Source organism: Dicentrarchus labrax, unplaced genomic scaffold, assembly GCF_905237075.1.
Source record: "Dicentrarchus labrax unplaced genomic scaffold, dlabrax2021, whole genome shotgun sequence".
Taxonomy (NCBI): Eukaryota; Metazoa; Chordata; class Actinopteri; family Moronidae; genus Dicentrarchus; species Dicentrarchus labrax.
The window spans coordinates 21,154,094-21,175,814 of record NW_026136722.1 but is presented as its reverse complement, the minus strand read 5'-3'; the positions used below and the strand labels follow the sequence as shown (position 1 = coordinate 21,175,814).

At 40.4% G+C, this 21,721-nt stretch overlaps 2 protein-coding genes across 2 annotated transcripts in view; both read right to left on the bottom strand.

Annotated features, from left to right (window-relative positions):
• LOC127355793 (uncharacterized) overlaps window positions 1–3,701 on the bottom strand; it is a 56,421-nt gene extending 52,720 nt beyond the window's left edge. Inside the window, exon 1 of the mRNA XM_051387009.1 lies at window positions 126–3,701. Within this exon, the coding sequence (XP_051242969.1) occupies window positions 1,290–2,258 (969 nt within the window). The 5' untranslated portion in view covers window positions 2,259–3,701 and the 3' untranslated portion in view covers window positions 126–1,289. The remainder of the gene's footprint in view (window positions 1–125) is intronic.
• trpm4a (transient receptor potential cation channel, subfamily M, member 4a) overlaps window positions 1–21,721 on the bottom strand; it is a 46,251-nt gene that overhangs the window by 20,802 nt on the left and 3,728 nt on the right. Inside the window, exons 2-11 of the mRNA XM_051386834.1 lie at window positions 20,373–20,434; window positions 19,578–19,755; window positions 16,769–16,949; window positions 14,891–15,060; window positions 9,361–9,538; window positions 8,093–8,157; window positions 6,880–7,119; window positions 5,604–5,706; window positions 4,550–4,668; window positions 3,708–4,010 (exon numbers count right to left, since the gene is read on the bottom strand). Coding sequence (XP_051242794.1) covers window positions 3,708–4,010; window positions 4,550–4,668; window positions 5,604–5,706; window positions 6,880–7,119; window positions 8,093–8,157; window positions 9,361–9,538; window positions 14,891–15,060; window positions 16,769–16,949; window positions 19,578–19,755; window positions 20,373–20,434 — 1,599 coding nt within the window. The remainder of the gene's footprint in view (window positions 1–3,707; window positions 4,011–4,549; window positions 4,669–5,603; window positions 5,707–6,879; window positions 7,120–8,092; window positions 8,158–9,360; window positions 9,539–14,890; window positions 15,061–16,768; window positions 16,950–19,577; window positions 19,756–20,372; window positions 20,435–21,721) is intronic.

The following is a 21,721-nucleotide window of genomic DNA, read 5'->3' as shown; positions in this document are numbered from 1 at the left end:
CATGCATTAATGGAACATGAATGAGTGCAGAAAGAGAGAGGAAGAGAGGAGCTCAGTGCACCATGGGAAATCCCCCGATAGTTTAGGCCTATAGCAGCATAACTAAGGGATGGTTCAGGACTCACCTGATCCAGCCCTAACTATAAGCTTTATCAAAGAGGAATGTCTTAAGCCTACTCTTGAATGTGGAGAGGGTGTCTGCCCCCCGAACCAAAACTGGAAGCTGGTTCCACAGGAGAGGAGCTTGGTAACTGAAGGCTCTGGCTCCTGTTCTACTTTTAGAGACTATAGGAACCACAAGTAGCCCAGCACTCAGAGAACGTAGTGTTCTAGTGGGGTAATAGGGTACTATGAGCTCTTTAAGATATGAAGGGGCCTGACCATGAAGAGCTTTATAGGTGAGGAGGAGGATTTTAAATTCTATTCTACATTTTACAGGGAGCCAGTGCAGAGAAGCTAGTACAGGAGAGATGTGATCCTTTTTTCTAGTTCCTGTCAGTACTCGTGCTGCAGCGTTCTGAATTAATTGGAGCGTTTTAATGGACTTATTGGGGCAACCTGATAATAAAGAGTTGCAGTAATCCAGCCTTGAAGTAACAAATGCATGGAATAGTTTTTCTGCATCTGTCTGTGATAGTATGTGTCTAATTTCTGTAATATTACGTAAATGAAAGAAGGCAGTCCTAGAGGTCTGCTTCATGTGGGAGTTAAAAGACAAATTCTGATCAAAGATAACTCCAAGATTCCTGACAGTGGTGCTAGAGGCCAAGGTCATGCCATCTAGAGTAACTATATCTTTAGACAGTGAGTCTCTAAGGTTTTTGGGGCCAAGAACAAGAATTTCATTTTTTCTGAGTTTAACATCAGAAAATTGCAGCTCATCCAGGATTTTATGTCCTTAAGACATGTTTGTAATTTAGATAATTGATTAATTTCATCGGGCTTGATCGATAGATATAACTGCATATCATCTGCATAACAGGGAAAGTTAATGTAGTGATTCCTAATAATGTTGCCTAAAGGGAGCATATATAGAGTAAATAGTATTGGTCCAAGTACAGAACCTTGTGGAACTCCATGACTAACTGTAGTATTTTTTGAAGATTCATTGTTAACATGTACAAACTGTGAACGATCTGATAAATATGACTTAAACCAGCTTAGTGCGGTTCCTTTAATGCCAATTTGATGCTCAAGTCTCTGTAAAAGAATATCATGGTCAATGGTGTCAAATGCAGCACTAAGATCTAATAATACAAGTACAGAGACAAGTCCATTGTCAGAAGCAATCAGAAGGTCATTATTAACTTTAACCACAGCTGTCTCTGTGCTATGATGAACTCTAAATCCTGACTGAAATCCTCAAATAAACTATTATGTAGAAAGTCACACAACTCTTTGGCGACTACTTTCTCCAGAATCTTAGAGAGGAAGGGGAGGTTAGAGATTGGTCTATAGTTGGCTAAAACCCCTGGGTCAAGAGTGGGCTTTTTAAGAAGGGGTTTAATTACAGCTACTTTAAAGGACTGTGGTACATATCCTGATAATAAAGAAAGCCTAATCATATCCAGTAAAGAAGTGCCAATTAAAGGAACAACTTCTTTAAGCAGCCTAGTTGGGATTGGGTCTAACAGACAGGTTGATGGCTTCGATGAAGAAATTATTGAAGTTAACTGATGAAGATCGATAGCAGAAAAACAGTCTAAATATATATCTAAGTTTACATTAGCAAAAGTCCCTGAACTTGGAGAGCCACTGATAACTGTTGATGGCAGTTGGTGATTAATTTTCTCTCTAATAGTAATAATTTTATTGTGGAAGAAGCTCATGAAGTCATTGCTACTTAAGTTTATGGGGATATGTGGCTCAATAGAGCTGTGACTCTCTGTCAGCCTGGCTACAGTGCTGAAGAGGAACCTAGGGTTATTCTTATTTTCTTCTATTAGAGCTGAGTAATAGGCTCCTCTGGTATTACGGAGGGCCTTTCTATAAATTTTAAGATTATCTTGCCAAATTGAGCGATATTCTGATAATTTGGAAGAGCGCCATTTCTTTTCAGATTTCCTAGCTATTTGCTTTAACTGGGGGGTTTGGTGGTTGTACCACGCTGCTAATCTCCTATGTTTTAATAATTTCCTTTTTATAGGAGCGATAGAGTCTAATGTTGACCGTAATGAGCCTGCAGCACCATCAACAAGATTATCAATTTCAGAGGGACTAAAGTTGTTATAGGACTCTGTTAAATTCAGACATGGCATTGAATTAAACACTGAAGGAATCTCCTCCTTAAATTTAGCTACAGCACTGTCAGATAGACATCTGCTGTAGGAAGTTTTGCCTAATGGCTAATAATCTAATAGTATGAATTCAAAAGTTATTAAATAATGGTCAGATAGGAAAGGATTATGTGGGAAGACTATTAAATGTTCAATATCAATGCCATATGATAAAACAAGGTCAAGTGTGTGATTAAAACAATGAGTTGGTTTATTTACACTCTATTAATGAGATAAATGCGTTACTAAGGCTGTCATTGTTAACATCCACATGAATAGTAAAATCACCTACAATAATTACTTTATCTGGTTTAAGGACTAAGCTTGATAAAAACTCTGAGAATTCAGATATAAAATAAGAGTACGGTCCAGGAGCGTGGTACACTATAACAAATAGAACTGGCTGCAGTGTTTTCCAGGATGGGTGAGAAAGACTAAGAACAAGGCTTTCAAATGAATTATGATTTAGTTTAGGTTTAGGGTCCATTAAAACGCTCAAATCATATATGGCTGCTACTCCACCTCCTCGGCCTGTGCCTCAAGGAATGTGAGTATTAATATGACTGGGGGGTGGATTGATTTAGGCTAACATACTCCTCGTGGGACAACCAGGTCTCAGTAAGACAAAATAAATCAATATCATAATCTGATATTAATTCATTCACTAAAACAGCTTTAGAGGACAGAGACCTGATATTTAACAGCCCACATTTGTGCTACTGAGGAGTTGGTTTTAATTTTTAATTTTTAGTTTTTATTTCTTTAAATAATTTAGGTGGTCGGGGGACAGACACAGTCTCTATGGGGTTTTGGGTGGGTGACTGTTCTAAAGAAAGCGCAGAGAAGTGTGTAAGACAGCAGCTCTGCTTCCTGGTCCCAACTCTGGACTGTCAGGTTTTAGAAATAAACTTCGCCATATTTCTAGATAAGAGAGCCGCTCCATCCAAAGTGGGATGGATGCCGTCTCTCCTAATCAGACTAGGTTTTCCCCAAAAAGGCTTCCAGTTATCAAAGATATCACCAACAACCTTCCCATTAGTGGGCGACCCGCTCTACCTCTGAGCCCACAGCCCGGGTCATCCAGTTTGTTATGTCCTTAAGGCATGCTTTTAATTTAGCGAATTGATTAATTTCACCTGGCTTGATCAATAGATAATGTATAATTGGGCATCATCTGCAAAACAATTAAAGTTATATGGAGTGATTCCTAATAATGTTGCCTAAAGTAAGCATTTATGCATTTATCATTTAAGCACCTTCTAGAACTCTGTGACTGACATTAATGTGCATGGAGGATTCATTGTTAACATGTAAAAGAATACATAGTAATTCAAATCAATACAAGCACACAAACTGTACACCATTAACCTATATTAAAGATTCTTTCTTCCTACCCCATTGCCCATCCTTCCCTCCCCTCCCCTTCCTCACCTCATACATGCTGAGCTCCATTGTTGAGGCAGGTCCAGTTAGTGCACTTTGGGAACTCTTCAGAGGTACTGTCACATCTCCATCCACATTGTAAAGGGATCCAGCCAGGCCCTGCCTCTCGCTCAGTCGCCTCTGGAGCAGAACATAGGCCAGCGAGCTGTCGGACAGTGAGTGGTACAAGCTTTCCAAGCGGCGGTATGTCAGGTAGTCCAGGATATTTAGACCATTCTCGCAGAAGAGACGCACAAACTGGGGCTTGTCGTTTATCAGTGCGTCTGTCATGGAGTCTTCGAGGTCCTCATACTGAAAATACAATCACCTCATCAGTAGCATAGCCCCATATCGTTAGCTCATTACTGGTAAGGCTCTACGACTAGCAAAGGCATCGGTGGAAGATCACATTAGTTCAGGCAGGGTACTGGCTCAGTAATCAGCTGTTTGGCTGCCAGCTGACTAGTAACATCCAATCATATTTTTACACAGCGTGTACAGCATGGCCATTATAAACTGACGCTTCTCACTACTACTCTGCTGATATGTTCATGCCAACAGTGTCTGCTGCTGGAGCTCCATCCATGCACCCAACCTCCTAATGTGCTCAGGCTTTGGTACTGTTGACTTAAGTTAAGTTGTATCCAACTGAAATATGGTGGTTGTTCTGTTCATTTTTGTATTGTGGGGCGTAATGAACACTGTAGCCTCCAAAGACTAATGAGGCATTGGACGTTGAGCTTGCTCCTGGTACACTGTTATATCCCAAATCTTTGTTGAAGCCAGTTGTATAGAGGATAGTTAGTACAGAAGAATGATTTATCACATTTGTCATTCACTTGGATTCTGACCTTCCACTGTATGTCTCCATTGAAGAGCTCAGTTTTGGCGATGTCCACTCGGTTCCAGGCCACAGCCAGTTTCAGTTCTTCAGTGTACTCACTGGCTTCACTGGACACACGTTTACTGGCTGAACACACACAGACACAGACACGCACACACGCACGCACACACGCACACACGCACACACACACACACACACTTTAAATAAGAAACAAAAGTCTTCGTTTCTCTGGACTTTGTGGGTCCAGACGGATATACACATATAAGCTATGCCCATTTGGCCTCAATGTTGTCCAAATCTGTTTTTTTCGTTCCTCCTCCTATTTTTTTTGTTACTTTGAGCAATCTGTAAATAGTTCAATAATTGAACAATTTTCTTAATTACTGATCAATTTCCTTTTAGCTATGTACTCAATTACTTGGCAAATTACTGAGCAGTATGAGGACCTCGAAGGCTCCATGACAGACGCACTGATCAACGACAAGCCCCAACTATTCTTTTTAAAATATTTTATGTATGTCTTTTTGTTACTTAAGTCTGTATTGCCTTGTCTGGCTGCCTTATTTTTTTTTTTTGTGAAGGGCAATGAACAGGCTCCTGTCAATCATGGACAATCCACTGCATCCACTGCACAGCACCATCTACAGGCAGAGGAGCAGCTTCAGCTATCCTGTTCCACTGAAAGACTGAGGAGATCGTTCCTCCCCCACGCCATGAGGCTCTTCAACTCCACCAAAAGGAGGAAAACCGAAAAACTCTAAACTCCAATGTCTGCCCTGTATCAAACTATACCACCTGACGCAGTGCACCCTGCATTATGTGACCACCTACTCATGCACCTTAGGCCTTTCAAGCACTGGATTTGACCATGTACCTTAGGACACTTACCCAATGCTCGTTATTTAGCTATTTATTCTACTTTATTTTATTAGTTCTTTTTAAGTTTGTGTTATTAGTTATTAGTTTGTGGATGCTGCTGGAAACTGTGAATTTCCGCTTGGGGATGAATAAAGTATCTATCTAATCTAATCTAATATAAATAAACGTATTTACCTACTTACCTCTAACGAGAGCGTTGAGAAGGACTGTATCAAAATCATCAGAACCCTCCTGTTCCCCATGGAAAACGGTGATGAGCTCTCTGTTCTGATAAATACTCAGAGCCTAGACACACAGAGGTAAGGAAATCAGTGTTTGGAAAAGGTTTTTTGGGGTGGATTGACATGCAGTAGGAGGAATCAGGGATCGAACCAACAACCTTTCCGATTATTTCACAACCTGCTCTACCTCTGAGCCATAGCCACCCCTAGCAAAATGTGTAGGTTTATATCTCCCACAGACAATGGTCGCTCATCAAATTACTGACGCTAAAAATCAGCTTAGCAAAAATGGTGAAAGAGAGCAGGTATTAAGTTCTTATCCACTACTGCAGAGGTTTGATCCTGGTAGCACTGCCACCTGCTCATCACAGTACAGTTCCTGGGCGCAGACCCCACATCAATTGTTTCTTAATAAATTATGTAATTGAAAATATATAAATAATCCAAGCTGACTCCAATTTTGAAATAATTCACACGTAAAACAAAACACTTTTTGAAAGTTGTCCTTAAGTACCCTCCACATACCCTGTTCAGTGGTTTGAACCAAACTGCTCACTCAGCCCAGGAACCTTTATACCTGAATGCCAGATTCTAACTCGCCTCACAAAACCTCTGTGATACATGTTAATTAGGATAATATGCTGTAGAACTCACTCTTTACTACTGTATGGTTATGTATCAACTTTTATACACACTGTTTATATTTTATACATACTCAGAGAAAGAGTCCATCAATAATGTGAAGGAAACCAAATCTGCAAAGTTTCCCCAAGTATTCATTCAGTCAAAGATGATTTGCTCAAATAAAACCTTATAATACTGGGATCTATGTCTATAAAAGGATTAATTATTAGACTTATTTATTCATTATTATCAATATACATGTGGTTTGTTATTTTGAGCTGCTTATTAAGTAATTTTAAGTGTACGTAAGGGTTATACTGAAGTAGTTTACACACTGATGTGGTCCCCCTAAGCTACAATGACATCTGTGCCCTTGGTATAGTTAGCTGTGAAAAGAACTGCAACATGAAGGAAACTGAGCTTATAACCATTGGGAGGAAATGGGGATAAAAAAATCTCCTAAATAAAAATTGTGGAGGTTATGGTTTCCTGTACCTGCCTATAGTTGTGTCTTTCTCTCCAATAGAATTGTAACAACTGCAAACTGCAATGCCATTCACTTTGCTACTGTACATGCAAAGAAACACACTAAAACATGTTCTGTCTGACTCACTCTATCCACCAGTCTGTCCAGCTCTGCCTCAGCTGGGAAGTATTTCTGGATCTTTTCACGGACCCTGTCACGGAGCTCCGGGCTAAGACCCTCAGCAGCCTCGCCCTCTACTGGAGGAGAGGTGGGACTGAGGGAAGCAGAGGAGAGATTGCCCAGCAGCTCACTGATAAGGTCTGCAGCTGGACCAGAACCGGCGAGAACCAGCCAGGGCGTAGCTTTCCTCAGGGAGGCATCTAATCTCTGAGCCAGGGAAGGTACACAAGAAGCAGTGAGATGGACATCTCTCTTTTATAAGAGCTGTAAACTGAAACGTATCCACATGGCTAACAAAACACACAACTGTCACACAGTCAGATACTTAACTGGGTAAGTCAGGTCTCAAACTGTTGGCCCTACATCCCCCCCTCCTGCCCAATACATGATATCAAAAATATAATATAACCCAGCCCACAGGAATTAATTTCTGTTGTTGTTTTATATCAATTGAAACGACAAGCTGCTGTTTGCAAGTATGATGTTAGTAATGGAAATATTTTCAGAATATTGTGCTTTCTTGTAGTACTTGAATGTTGAAGTGACCTAGAGGGTCACTTCATGGGATGACAATATCAGCAGTGGCCTGAAGTCAATTTCAGTTTGAGACCCCTAGGGTAATTGATCTTAAAAATACAAATATCATATGCCACTGCTTTATAAATCAGTGCAGGGTACAGGGAGCAGCAAGGCTGAAACAAACTAATACACCTGCCTTTATAATCACAAACATACTGTACAGGTATTGGAAAAACGTTTGTGATGCTGGGAGGAAAAATCCATGGTCAAGAAGAAAGTATAAATTTTATCATTAATTTTAACTACTACTAAACATAAAGACCCAGTGTTTGGTTTGTCCGTTCTAGGCTACAGTATGAACATGGCTTTTCTTATTTTCAGGTGACCAAGGATTAAGGAAATGTATTTATCATTATACAACACAAGGTATTGAAGGACAGGTATGGCTTTGAGCCTATCTTGTGGCCTGTTAGTAGCTAGTAATCAAACTCCCTAGACCTAAGAACAAATTATTTATCTGTACTACCTGTGGCATATTCCAGTAAAATCCAAAACTCTATTAATATTATAAAGTCGTACTATATAAATAAAATGGATTGGATTGGATTGGATATTATAGTGTGAGTGTGTAGAGTGAGAATGTATTTGACAGTTTTCTTACCTCCAGCATACAGGCATCTCCTGAGATGAGCATGCATAGAACAGGGATTTCAATACTGCCACTACCTGTTGTTGGCACAGGATAAGGAGTCAGAAGAAAAAGACAGTTTCACTGCAGAAACATTGTATTAAGCAAAGAAAAAAAAGTAAATGCTTTCTCTTGATATCCCACAACCTTTCCAAAAGTGCACTATAATTGTAATCATAAGTTGAAGTTATAGTAGGTATTTGAAACCTTTCAGCTTCCATAAAACCTTCCAGCATTCTGGATCCCTTTATTTTGGCCTTTATTTATCCAGGGTATGCTGGAAACAGGAGCAGTGCTCTATCATCACACAGCTGCACACATCCAGTATATCTAACAATTTATTTGAGAAGCAATTTGAAGCTTGGATTTTGATTGAGAGCTGCAATGTATGACACAGATTGAGATATGTCTTTAAGTATAAAGTGCACTCAGTGGGACATGTCAGTGGAATATAAAAGCCAAAGCATAACTTTTAAATGCATTGCTGTAACTGAGTAATATATGGAGCATTCTACTGTCTAATAAATAGTATTGAAAAGACAACCTAACTAGCTAATGATTAATGCAGATTAGCTAGCTAGTTGGCTAGTGTTTTACTCTATAGTAAAATGCTAGCTAACTAGCCACCTAACTAGCTAGCTAATGATTGATGAAGATCAGATAGTTAGCTAGCCAACAACAGCCCAGGCTTTTATTTGCTTCAGTCTTTATTTAGAAGAGGCCTCTATATGGGGCAGGTCTTTAATTCCTTTTGCACAGAAGAAGATAGGGAATACTGTCAAATTGTTTATTCAAACAGTATTAATATTACTATATAAACATTAGGCTGTCGAATAACATATCAATTACCAATAATTTATTCAATACTTTGGTCCTCGATGATTTCTATAAAATGAAATTATGGACTGAATTGTGGAGAATCTAACTGACGCTGTATAGCATGTCCATATTGATGAAAAGTTTCTATTTCTGTGGTGATCTAAGCTGCTTAGAACTCCCTCAAGCAGGTGATCTGGTGGGCCTTATTTATCAGAACATGCAGCCACATCAGGCTAGTAAAGCAGACCTGCCTGTAATTGGGGCCTTGCTTTTAATTTAAGTTTCACAGTATGTCTCTTTTATCTTTTAACCATCTTAAAAATGTGGTTTTGTCAACATAGAGGAGCCTAGAACATAGAGGTAGGTGAGGTGGTGGGACGGGACTTCGGTAGGGTCAATCGGCCTGTATGTCTTTGTCTCACCCCAAATGCCAGTACGCTGATGGGAAATGTAGTCCTCTAGATTAAGACGAAAGCTTGTCTCTCCCCCCCGGCGGCCAACACTTCCATCATCCACCAAGAGGAAAGCCTGGCAGTTGTTGTCCAAGCAGCAGGAGTCGCGTGATGTGTTCTGGACGTAGTAACGAGCAGGGAAACTTCCCTTGAAACAGACAACACCAGAGAGAATGTGAGTGAGGGAGGGGTGGAATCTACACTGCTACTCCTCTGCTGATCTGAGCTCAGCTAAGAGCATCTGGTCAACAGTATTATCCATTTACACAAAGCAAGCACAGTGTAACACCAGCTGACACCGGCAATCATCACCATGCTTTGTTTTCATTTACAACAACTCATAGTCTACATCAGTGGTTCCCAACCTGGGGGTTTAGACCTCCCATAGGGGTCACTAAGGTCTCAAGGGGCGTCACAAACTCTTCTTGATTTTAAGGGGTCGGGGAGAAGAATACATGGAATTTATCAAAAAAGAAATCTATTAAGTATGACTTATTGTTAAAAAAAACACAATACAGACAGACAGAGAAGACAGAGAATTGTATAAAATTCAAAAGAATTCAGGAAAACTGCAATATGGGAAATAATCTGCTCAAAATTCATCCAAATCTCTCATTTTACACAAACTTCCTGCAGTTACAGTGTTCACTATTTTGGTTTATTGCACAGTTGAACATATCAGTTCTTCTGTACTGTTACTGTTACTGTTTATATATAACAAAATATCCATAAAATATGTTACTGAGTCAGTTTATTCAATGATGGAGGTCCTTTAAGGAAAAAGGTTGGGAACCACAGTTCTACATCTCATTAACACTACTACTACTAATTTACAATACTCTGAACCTTTTGTATTTTTACTGGGGTACAATGTTTTTTGAAGTACTCTCTTGGAAGAAGACGGGGCGTTGCAGTGTTTGCTTACAGACATGATGCTCCATACTCTCCTCTTCAGTTCACTATGTTCTCTGTGTGCTCTTACTGACATATTGCCACTGCAAAAATGTTCAAGTTGGTTGGCTGGTGGAGTCACTGAAGCCTTATTTTCTTGAACAAGTGAAAATGTCTACTAGCGCTTCCAAGTATTTTGAAGTTTCGGTTACTCTTTATGTTAAAGCTGTATTAGGTAACTTTTATAAAAACAACTTTCTGTCATATTTGTTGAAACTTTATATATGGACAGTAGTACATGAGACAGATAATTTCTGAAACATCCTTCGGGTTGGTGGCTTGAAGATAGTTGATGTCGAGTCTCATTTCCAGCATTGGTATTCGACGACCTGGGAATGAGACTTAACAATGAACTGTCTTCTCAGCTCTGATTGGTTGTTTGCCATTAGAAGCACTAGGAGGAGCCAGAAGAACCTGATTTTTTCACAGATTATCTGTCTCATGCACTACTGTCAGGATCAGTGTTGGGAGTAACGGCGTTTAAGTATAACGGCGTTACTTTTCCAGTAACGGAGTAATCTAATTAATTACTTTTCCAAACATTGCAACGCCGTTACCGTTACTGAGAATGTAAAGTGGCGCGTTACTACAATTTGGTTGAATGAAGCGCAGCGGTGTCAGGCTTTCTGACAGCCACACATCTGCTGCCGGGAGAGAGCAGGGGTGGTGATGATGACACCGTTGCGAATGCGATGATGAATGGCTGGGTGGGCGGATGCCCTGCTCATGCTGTCTCACTGCACTCTAGCTACTACTATAAACACAAGACAGAGACAATGGCGACGAGCTAGGGAAATTCAAAGGTTGCGTTTTCAAACTGGAAGTACCGACACTACTTCTCGCTTACTGAAGTTAAAGACAAGAATGTTTATGTAACATGCACGCTTTGCCCAGGAAAAAGGACTTTATCCACGTCTGCCTCAAGCAACTCAAATCTTATGAAGCACCTCACAGCAACACATGCTAACACGCCACATTTCGTTGCTTTACGGAATATTCAAGAGTAGGATAGTGTTCTGTTTATTGTGCAGTAGGCCTAATATACAGTTACAGAGATTTGCACTACTTAATGATGGTCAGATTTTCCTTTGTTTCTTTTTACCCAAGTTTACATTTGTGTGTCTTAATTTTGCACTTGAATGCAAAGTGTGAATTTTATTTTCAATATTTATTTTTTATAATTTTTTCTTTCTATGCATATGGCCAGCTGCAATCTATTGAGTTCAAATAAATACCAAATGTTGTAAAATACTGTATATAGTGTTTTTATTCTTCATTCAGTTATTAGAAACATCTTTGACGTTATAGAAGATGTTATAGAATGTAATAGCGTTATAGAACATAAAAAATAACGTCACAGTTACTTTGCTGAGTAACTAATTACTTTTACAATGTGGTAACTGAGTTACTAACTCAATTACTTTTTGGGAGAAGTAATTAGGAACCGAGCACTAACAAGTGCAAGGACCCTATTGTTCCTCAAGGAATTATTATTATACCTCTGGCACTTCGACCGCATATTTGGCCCCCGCAACATGCTCAAAATGGCATGAAAATTTGCAAAAAATTCAAACGTAGCAAAAATACCGATATGACATTGTCCCCGTGCACGGGCGCCGCCAAACGTCTAAGTCACGCCCCCCAGAATCAGCCCCCAAGACACGTAAGGCCCACATGTACGAAAACTGCTAAGCATGTGTATCATGATAAAAGAAGCAGAAAAGCCTCTTGGACCCATGCCCCAAAACCCACAGGAAGTCTGCAATTTCAGTTTTTAATTTTCATCATTTTGTGGTCATTTTGACTTTTTGGGCTTGTATTTGAACGAACTCCTCCTAGGGAATTTATCGGATCTGCTTCAAAATTGTAGTACAGTCAGTACAGTCAAAACATGGTGCTGAATGAATGCTGTTCAATTTTGTAACTGTACGTTGAAGGGCGTGTCCGTGGCGTGCCGTCAAAGTTGGCCATTTTTGAAGTCTGCGGTCATTTTCTGTGAATTTTCGTCTTGCATTTGAACGAACTCCTCCTAGGGAATTTCTGGGATCTGCTTCAAATTAAATTGGCGCTCAAAACAGTCACGATTAAAAGTGGTGCTATTTACGACATGACACGCTGTTGCATTTTTTGACCATTCACCATGAACAGATAGTACTCAACTTCAGTGTACAATGAAACTTCACATATTGGCCATTTTGAAGTCTGTGATCTTGTATTTGAACAAACAAACCCCTAGGGAATTTATCAGATCTGCTTCAAAACTTGACAGTACTCTTGAATAATGTTGCTGATTACAAGTTGTGCTATTTATGACTGTACGTTGAAGGGCGTGTCAAGGTTATGTGATGACTGCGGGGGGGGCGTGTCTGTGCGTGGCGGGAAATTTTGATGTACCGCCACAAAAATTTGTATAACTTGAGTGTACATTGTCCAATGGGCTCCAAACTTCATGTCTGATAAGAGTCCGCCCTGAACACGTCTATGTGATAATATTCAGTAAAAGTGAGAGCGCCACCTAGTGGTGAAAGGAAATGTCATTTTTTTTATACTTCCATGTTCTACTCCTAGTAGGATGATCAGATCAAGCTGAAATCTAGTCAGAAAATGGAAAACATGTTCTTATGATATTTCTTGATTGTGGTGAGTTTTTGTTACAGGGCGTGTCCGTGGGTGGCGTCAAACTTTGATGTACCGCCAGAACACAAAGTTGCTATAACTTGGTGTACATTGTCCAATGGCCAACTTCATGTCTGATAAGGTCCTGCACTGAACAATGTGATAGCCCCTAGTGGCAACAGGAGTAAGTGCTGCAAAGCGATTTTGAGCTGTACTGCCAGAACACATGTTTGCAGTTTATTTGTAACTTAATTACTTTTAAAGTAAGATGCCCAACACTGGTCAGGATATAGTGAATGTTTCAGCAAATATGACAAATGTTTTTTATAAAATTATTTTAAAAATCGCAGCTTTAATGTACACATTATAATATTATAGATATATTAACTAGTTGTTTATATTAGCAGCATACTGGCTCTTAATTAGTTATTATAAAGTCCATATTAATGCCTTGTTTTTCATGAGCATATTCTACAACTACTAGGCCAAGGGTTTTCCCTCAACAACCTCCTAATCACTAGTTATCTCTCTATCTCTCTATAAAGCAAGAAATCTCTGTCTGTCTGTCTGTCTGTCTGTCTGTCTGTTGTGTGTGTGTGTGTGTGTGTGTGTGTGGCTCAAATATCTCTGCAGATCAGGATCAGACTGACCTGAGAGTTTCCACATGGCTGCTGTGTGGTTTAAGGGTGTGCAACGTCGGCTTTGTTTGGACTACAAAGATACAGTTAATAAATTCTTTCATAAATAATGTAGAATTCCGCTAGCATTACCATAGCCACCATAGCCACGTGCGCACCAGAGCCAATCACTGCAGAGCCCTAATGTGTAGTGATTGAGATCCTGACCCACCAAACATCCTGGAAAGTGACGAAGTTATGTTTTTCACTCTAAATTACATAATTATACATAATCGGAGGGCTGGCGGTCGCAGTAATTTTTGATCACAAACACTGTGAGTGAGTTTTTCGCTGGTGACAGATGCTGTTTTTCGGGCAGAAATGTAACGGAAGAGTCGGTAGGACAGGCGAGAGGACAGACAGGAGGACAGACGCTTCTCCACGTACATCTGTGGTATTTTTTTTCCTCATGTAAGTTTCCAAAGACAGTTACAGTTACTACGTTACTGTTGTTTGGTCCTGTAACGTTGCTTTGTGGGACATTTCTCTTTATTAAGTTGAGTGAGAGACCTGTGCAGTTATCAGACTGTCTGACCGACACGCCCTCGCTCCGCGCCGTCGGCTTATGCGTTCACACTATTTTGGTAGTTTCAAAACATTTTTTTGATCTGGAAACCCTTACTGCCATTGCTCGCTCTCTCTCTCTCTCTGATGTATGCTAGCCTATATTACAGGGCTAAATAATATGTCCTGCCCAGTTCATTTACTAGGCTATGCTACAAGTTAGTCTGTTTATGCTGCCAGGTTTCATCCCATTTCAGATGTAGTTCACTTTCTTCTTTCAGAATTTATATGCGCTGACCATGAGGTGTGGTACTTTCACATTAGTGGAATGGGGTTCAACTCCCTACAGTGTCCTTGCTAAAAGACAAATTATATGAAAACACAATAGTTATCAATCTACACATTTCAAAACAAACCTAAATGTCCCTGACGTCCCACCTTCAAACACAACCTCATTTGGCCATCCATGAAAAAGCTACTTAACCTCCCATTTTCTATAGCAATACATACTTCCTACGGGCACTGCACTAGTTGATAGTAAGTAAGGAAGCAGTTGTTTATGCATGAATGAAGGAAAATTGTAGTGTAAAATGTATTGACCTATTTGACAAATTGAGGGTAAACAACTTGTTTTGCAATTATCTATTTGTGTTATCTAGTATCAGGATGAGGCCAACCAGAGGGAGCCTTCTGACAAGCAAAAGGTCAAGGCTGTATAGTGGACTATAGCAAGCCTACTGTATGATGAGTACCTGGGCCTGGACAAGCTGCTGCCTGTTGTGCACCAGGCCCCATGGTGCCAGTCCCACAGCAATCACTTTCTTCCGGGAGAGAGCTGGAGCCGCGGCCCCATGGTCCCTCACCGCCTCGCCCACACAGCGGGAAATGCCCTCCCTGAGGCCCCCAGTTAGGATCCAGGCCCCTGGGCAAGAGAAAAGTAGTGTGGTGGGGCACACAAAATTAGGTTTTCAATAATTCAGCATACAGTGTATATACTAGGGTCGTTAATTAGGCTGTGGATCAGAGGTAGAGCGGGTCGTCCACTAATCGGAAGGTTGGAGGTTCGATCCCCAGCTCCTCTCGCTGCATGTTGAAGTGTCCTTGAGCAAGACACTGAACCCCAAATTGTTCCTGATGCTGTGCATTGACATATAAGTGTGTATGAATGGTTAATTTCTGTTCTGGTGAGCAGTTGGCACCTTGCATGGCAGCCACCGCACACAATGTGTGTGAATGGGGTGAGTGTGGCATGTAGTGTAGCGCATTGAGTGGTCGAAAGACTAGAAAGGCGCTATATAAGTACAGTCCATTTAATGGTATTTATGTATTATAAGATTTTCTGGAAAGGTACTTTTAAACAAAGACAAACTTGAGCTTACAGAGTATATTTTTAACATTGCCTTGAAAATTGTTCATCATTCTCATTCTAAGGTAACGAAAACACAACTCTTATTTTTAGGTGATTATATACTAATATAAACATACGTATGCATATTGTATTCCATTTCTGCCAATAGACAGGGGCAGGTCTAGAGGGCTTGCATGGGGCAGCTGCCACCTCGGTATTGGTGTCAAATGTATTATTTTAATTTAGATTAATTTGAATTATTTTTTTTTAAATAGAAATTAACACATATAATTTAATGATCTGTTATGGCCACATTTAAGACTAAATTAAGACTGAGCTAAAAGGTCCAGTGTGTAGGATCTAGTGGCATCTAGCAGTGTAGTTGCAGATTGTAACTCCCTTGCTTCACTCTCCCATTCCAATCGCATATGAGAAACTATGGTGGCCACGAAAAACGCCCTATCTAGAACCAGCGTTTAGTTTGCCTGTTCTGAACATGGCATTTCAATATGGCAGACTCCATAGAAGGCAACCCTCAGGACTCTATAGATAAAAACAGCTCATTCTAAGGTAACAAAAACCATTTCTGCCAATAGATCCTCTTAAATGTTACATACTGGACGTTTAATTTACTATTTTGATCCCAATTATAGATACATAATTTTATTTGATCATTGAAACCTCAATATTAAAAAGTAGTCCAAGATGCTCATCTGTATTTGTCAAATTATTCCGAGCTACTTGTAAATGGTAAATGGTAATGGACTGCTTGGCCTTTTGTTCCACCACTCAGCGCTTTTACTACGTGCCCATCCCTTTCCTTCCTCGTGTGGCAGTCCATCGAACGAAACTACATCTCACATTCACACCGTGCCGGAGGTCGGGTCGTTCAAGGAAGGCCGGCTGGGCCAACCTTAAGCCACATGTGTCACACAAGCTTTTAGTCAAACATTTTAAGCATTGCAATTAGATTTCAAATTACAGCCACTATGACAAATCACTTTATTTACTTTGCTTTCTTTCCTTCACCGATTGCACAAACATACAGCATAGTGTGGTCTCAGGTTAAATATTTAACCGACCTGACTACATGTCCTTAAACAACTAAAACACATGAAGTCCTGTTTATTTAGTTTTTTGCTATAAAATGTTTCTGCTGAAACTGCTTAATATCTAGGAAAGACCTCACACAAACAATATTTTACATTTTACATACAAAATTGCTCCATGCTGCATTCTCAAAGGGTTTCTATTGATCCTTATGTAAACTATGGGTTCTTACCTGTGCTCTGTGCAGCCCTAACCAGCCCGTTTCTCAGGACATCTCTCACCCATGTTTTGATCTTCTCATGGCCTTCGCCCCCCACCACAGACACCACCAAGTTGGGTAAGGGCAGGCCCCAGTGAGCCGTCATCAGGGTGTAGATGATCTGAGGCGATGTGTCACATGACAGCCGCAGAAACTAGACGGGACAAAGAGAGGATTGCAGTGTCTGACAGATAACCAGAAGGAGGAATACATTAATCAATAATAAATATTATTATTATTTTCTGGTTGTTTCATATCAATTTAAACTACTTCTTCAAATACAATTAAAATTAAAGCTGCAAGCAGCGTGGAGCGGGACCTCGCACCCACGCAACTCGGGGCGTGCTGCGGCCGCGTCGCATGCCGCCGTTCACGTGCGGACCAAAACATGAAATTTTACGTAAATCAGCTCAAAATCGCCACACAGGCTTACTTCCTGTTGCTGGTGGTGGCGCTATCACTATGTCTTAATATTGTCATGTAGACAAGTTCGGGCGGGACTGTTGTAACAACCTTAAGTTTCTTGAGATTGGACCACGTCGCTGAGTTCGACGTGTTCCGGGCGAGACTGTTACAGATATATGAAGTTTACTGGAGATTGTACATTCCACTGAAGTTATGGTGCTATTTCATGGCGGATACACTGATTCGACAAGTGTCACCGGACGGTCCTTTCACGTAATGCAGCTCAAATCGTACGCGCTCAAATCGCCCGGCGCTTACTTCTTATTGCCGTAGGTGGCGCTATCACTATGTCTGAATATTGTATGTAGACGTGTTCAGGGTGGGACTGTTATCAACACGTGAGTTTCATTGAGATTGGATCATGTACGCTGAGTTATGAGGACGTGTTGGGTGGGACTGTACACTGAAGTTGGTACTTCTGTTTTGGTGTGGTCGAAATTCACGCAACGCCACGGGTACGCCGTTTGACGGAATGTCGTAAATAGCACAACTTTTAATCATGATGTCTTTAGATTGCGCTGATTAAATTGGAAGTTGATCCGATAAATTCCCTAGGAGGAGTTTGTTCAAATACAAGGCAAAAATCACAGAAAATGAGCACGGAATGCAAAATGGCTGACTTTGATGCCAAGCCACGGACACGCCGTTTGACGGAATGTCGTAAATAGCACAACTTTTAATCATGAATGTCTTTAGATTGCGCTGATTAAATTTGAAGTAGATCCGATAAATTCCCTGGAGGAGTTCGTTCAAATACAACGCGAAAATCACAGAAAATGACCAAAAAATCTAAATGGCTGACTTTGATGACACGCCCTTCAACGTACATGCACAAATAGCACAACTTTTAATCAGGACCATTTTTGGACTGTACTCACACATTTTGAAGCAGATCTGATAAATTCCCTAGGAGGAGTTTGTTCAAATAAAGCGAAAAGTTCGCCGAAGTGAAATGAAATGAAAATGGCCCTTCCTGTGGGGTTTGGGGTTGGGTCCAGAGGCTTTTTGTACGTCCCGCATGTTACACGTGCCTACCGGTTTCGTATCGGTGAAACATGGGCCGGGGCTTCTTTTTTTATCCTGTAGGGGCGCTACACAAATGACGAACACGTTTTTGGTATGTGAGCTTCAGGCACTACTCTACACGTGCCCTGTGATTTCATATTCATAACTATTCGGTATTCGCACAGTGATTTTTCTGAAGGGCCACCTGTGGCGTTTTAGTTTTTCCTTTTAAGGGGCCTCAGGGAGTCGGGGAAGCATCTACCAGTTTCATCTTAATCACACATACCGTTGTAGAGATATAAACTTCTTCTTTTAAGAGCGCCACCTAGAGGCAATGGCCTGAAATTGTGACGATGTTTAAGGAAGACATGTTGAACTATGGACCCGAGTTTGGTGTCATCGGACATACCAATGTGGGTGGTCACTCCTTTTGAAAAATCTACGGAGTTGGATTTTATAGCGTGCTTATTTTTTAAATTTCAAAAGGTTCAATGACTTTTTTGCCGGGCGGTCCCCAGGTGGTGGTGAAAGTTTTGTGCGAATCGGACAAGCGTGTAGGGGAACCCGAAAAGTAGTTCGGACATTTCCGCTCTGAAAAAAAATTCTGGCGGAAGTGGGCGGGGCTTTATGGGGGATTCGCTCTTCCCGAACGCGTGGATATAAGTTTTTGAATGTGCGCAACTATGCGAGTTATTAGCCTAACGCATTTTTTATGATAGTGCGCCCTGTGGCGACCGCGCTGTATATCCCCATTTTCCCGGCCTGATCCTTTGCCATAAATTGCTTTTTATATGTTCGGGGGCAAAATGCGTCATGGGGGCTATATCGCATCATGGGCCGCGGCGCCCTAATAAAAAGAAAATTGTATTTTAGAAAATGAACAAGAACAGGTTTTAGGCCTTCATTTGGTGGTTGGCTGTGAACAACAAAGATGATATAAAATCATAATATAACAATGTATAGAAACTGCTTTTTATATTAATTTAGTATGTAGTAGTAGTAGTAGTTAGTTAAGTAGTTAAGTATGATGGTAGTAATGGAAATATTTTCAGAATATTGCACTTTCTTGTAGTACTTCTACATTGAAGTGTCCCTCCTACAAGATGACATTAGCCTACCAGCAGTTGCGCCAAGCCAGTTTGAGTTTTAGACCCCTGCTTTAAAGGGTGTGTTTGCCCTCCTGGATTCATTTTTACATTTTTTGTTGGGTGACCTGAGGGTTCAATTCATCAATCTCAAGGCAGAACTAGTCGACCAAATGGTACGCTGGTACATCTTTGACCGTGTATGTGTGTTCAGCACTGCCACTCACATGGCTGTGTCTTCTTCCAGCACCGGCAAATTCCAGCTCTCCAAAGGCGTCTGTGGGACACTCTGAAGAGTGCTGCCTGCTGTCCCACTGTGTGACAATAGCTGCTCCAAAGAAGTCTCCTGTTGCCACAGAGTCATGCAGCTCCCGCACACCACCACACTGACACAACGCTCCATTACTGACACACAAACCAACAAAGCTGTTATTCTGTGGTTTATGAGCCATTTCAAAGACAACTGAGACAATGATTTTTATTTATTTTATTTTTTGTTTATGGTATATTATATATACAGTTATTATAATAATTATAAGTTATAAGTTATTTACTGGTACAACTCTATCTCTCTAAGTCAAGTCAAATATAAAACAGAGTATGGGGCACTGCCGCCATATCCACATTCTCCTTCAGTCTAGACTCTAGTCTTCAGGGGGACTACAGCAGAGTTTTGTTGCAAGGTTGGAGGTTGAGTGCAGGAACATATTCACACAAAAGCTCACAGTTGTTTAGTGGAGTCCTCCAAAGGAGTGTTATAAAAATAATGACTTAAACATTAAGATCAGTTCCAAAAACTCTTGTCTGTTCCAGTTATCAGTCTGGCTGTTCTGTATAACTGCCACTCAGGCGGGTAAAGAGAGAGTAAATTAATAGAATGAAAAATAGGTCCTAAATGTTCGGCATATGCTTAATGGAGGCGGCCAGGTCATTAAACTCTTCATTATAAAAAATAATCCATGTTTCCAATGTTCAGGTCATATTTTGTTGCATTATAGACATGTCAGAGAAGGAGAGGTTACCTGAAAGAGTCTTCAACAAAAGTGCTGCACACTCGCTTCTTTATGATCTTGGGAATCCAGCTCTGTGAGAAGGAAAACAGTTTGTCAGAATCACAAGTACAAAGAAATATGAGAACAATACCTTGGACCAAGCACAATGATTCAAGTGGGTGCAGTGAAACAAGCGCAAACTGGATACTACCAGGAAGTAGCAGGGTCCCGTTTCAGGGCTAATAAATCATGTGGTATTGGATCAGTGCATAGACACATATATTCGCCAATACCCGATACCACCTTTTAAACAGCATCAGAGGAATCTCAGAACAATTCTAGTAGTGAAACCATCTATGTTGTATAGATTTGAGGCTAACATTTGCTAAATAAGCCCTCAAAAAGGCAAACCTGTCTCCATCACGGTAGTGTACAAACTGTTGAAGAAGTGCTTGCAGAGTTTTAAACATCAGTGTTACGTCACCAGTTTTGTACTACTGACTATATTGATATGTAACTGACACTCTCTGTTTGCTCCTGGGTCTGAGGTCTTTCTCCTGGATGCCCTACTTTCTGCATTGTGTTTTGTTGGGGCATCTTGTAGTGAGAAGACTAGTACATTTACTAAGAAACCAAGATACACAGTCATAATTATGCATAAAACTCACATATCCACTCGCACATGAAAGTCAGTATCACATTTCTCCCCTAGGTCAATGTTATTTCAGCTCTTTTATATGTTGCATCCTGATTTGTGTGACTGAGTCTCATACATGGTGAAGACATCTGTTGGGTGAATCAGGTTTCTCACTAACCCGATTTATAGAAACCACAAAATCTGCCAAAATCTATAAAGTCTAAATAATCAGCCTTTTCTGAGACAAACACTACCAACTAACCTAACTGGCCTCCACTGTTGCCGCATTTGGAATGGATTTCACAGCTAGCATGGAGAGGAGGAACAACAGTAACTCCATTAATGTACATATAAGCATGTGAGTGATGTATTGAGATCAGAGGTGGCAGAAGTACACACATTATTACTTATTATTTAAGAGATATTTGTGTAAAAAAGACTGGTAAAAGTAGAAGTACTGATTCAACTTGCTTACTCAAATAAAAGTGAAAAAGTACAGGCTCTTAAATGTGATAAAAGTATAAAAGTAAAAAGTACTCTCTTGGTCTCTCTGAATTTCTACCAGCTGTACGTTTGTCATGCATGACATGAACTAGTCTTGATGTTGGGAAAGCGTGCGATGATGCAAAACATGACGATAATAATAATTCATAATCATCCTCAAAAGCATTAAAACAAAAATAACCAGCCTGTCTTGAAAATGTAAGGAGTAGAAAGTACAGATATTTGCGTAAAAATCTAA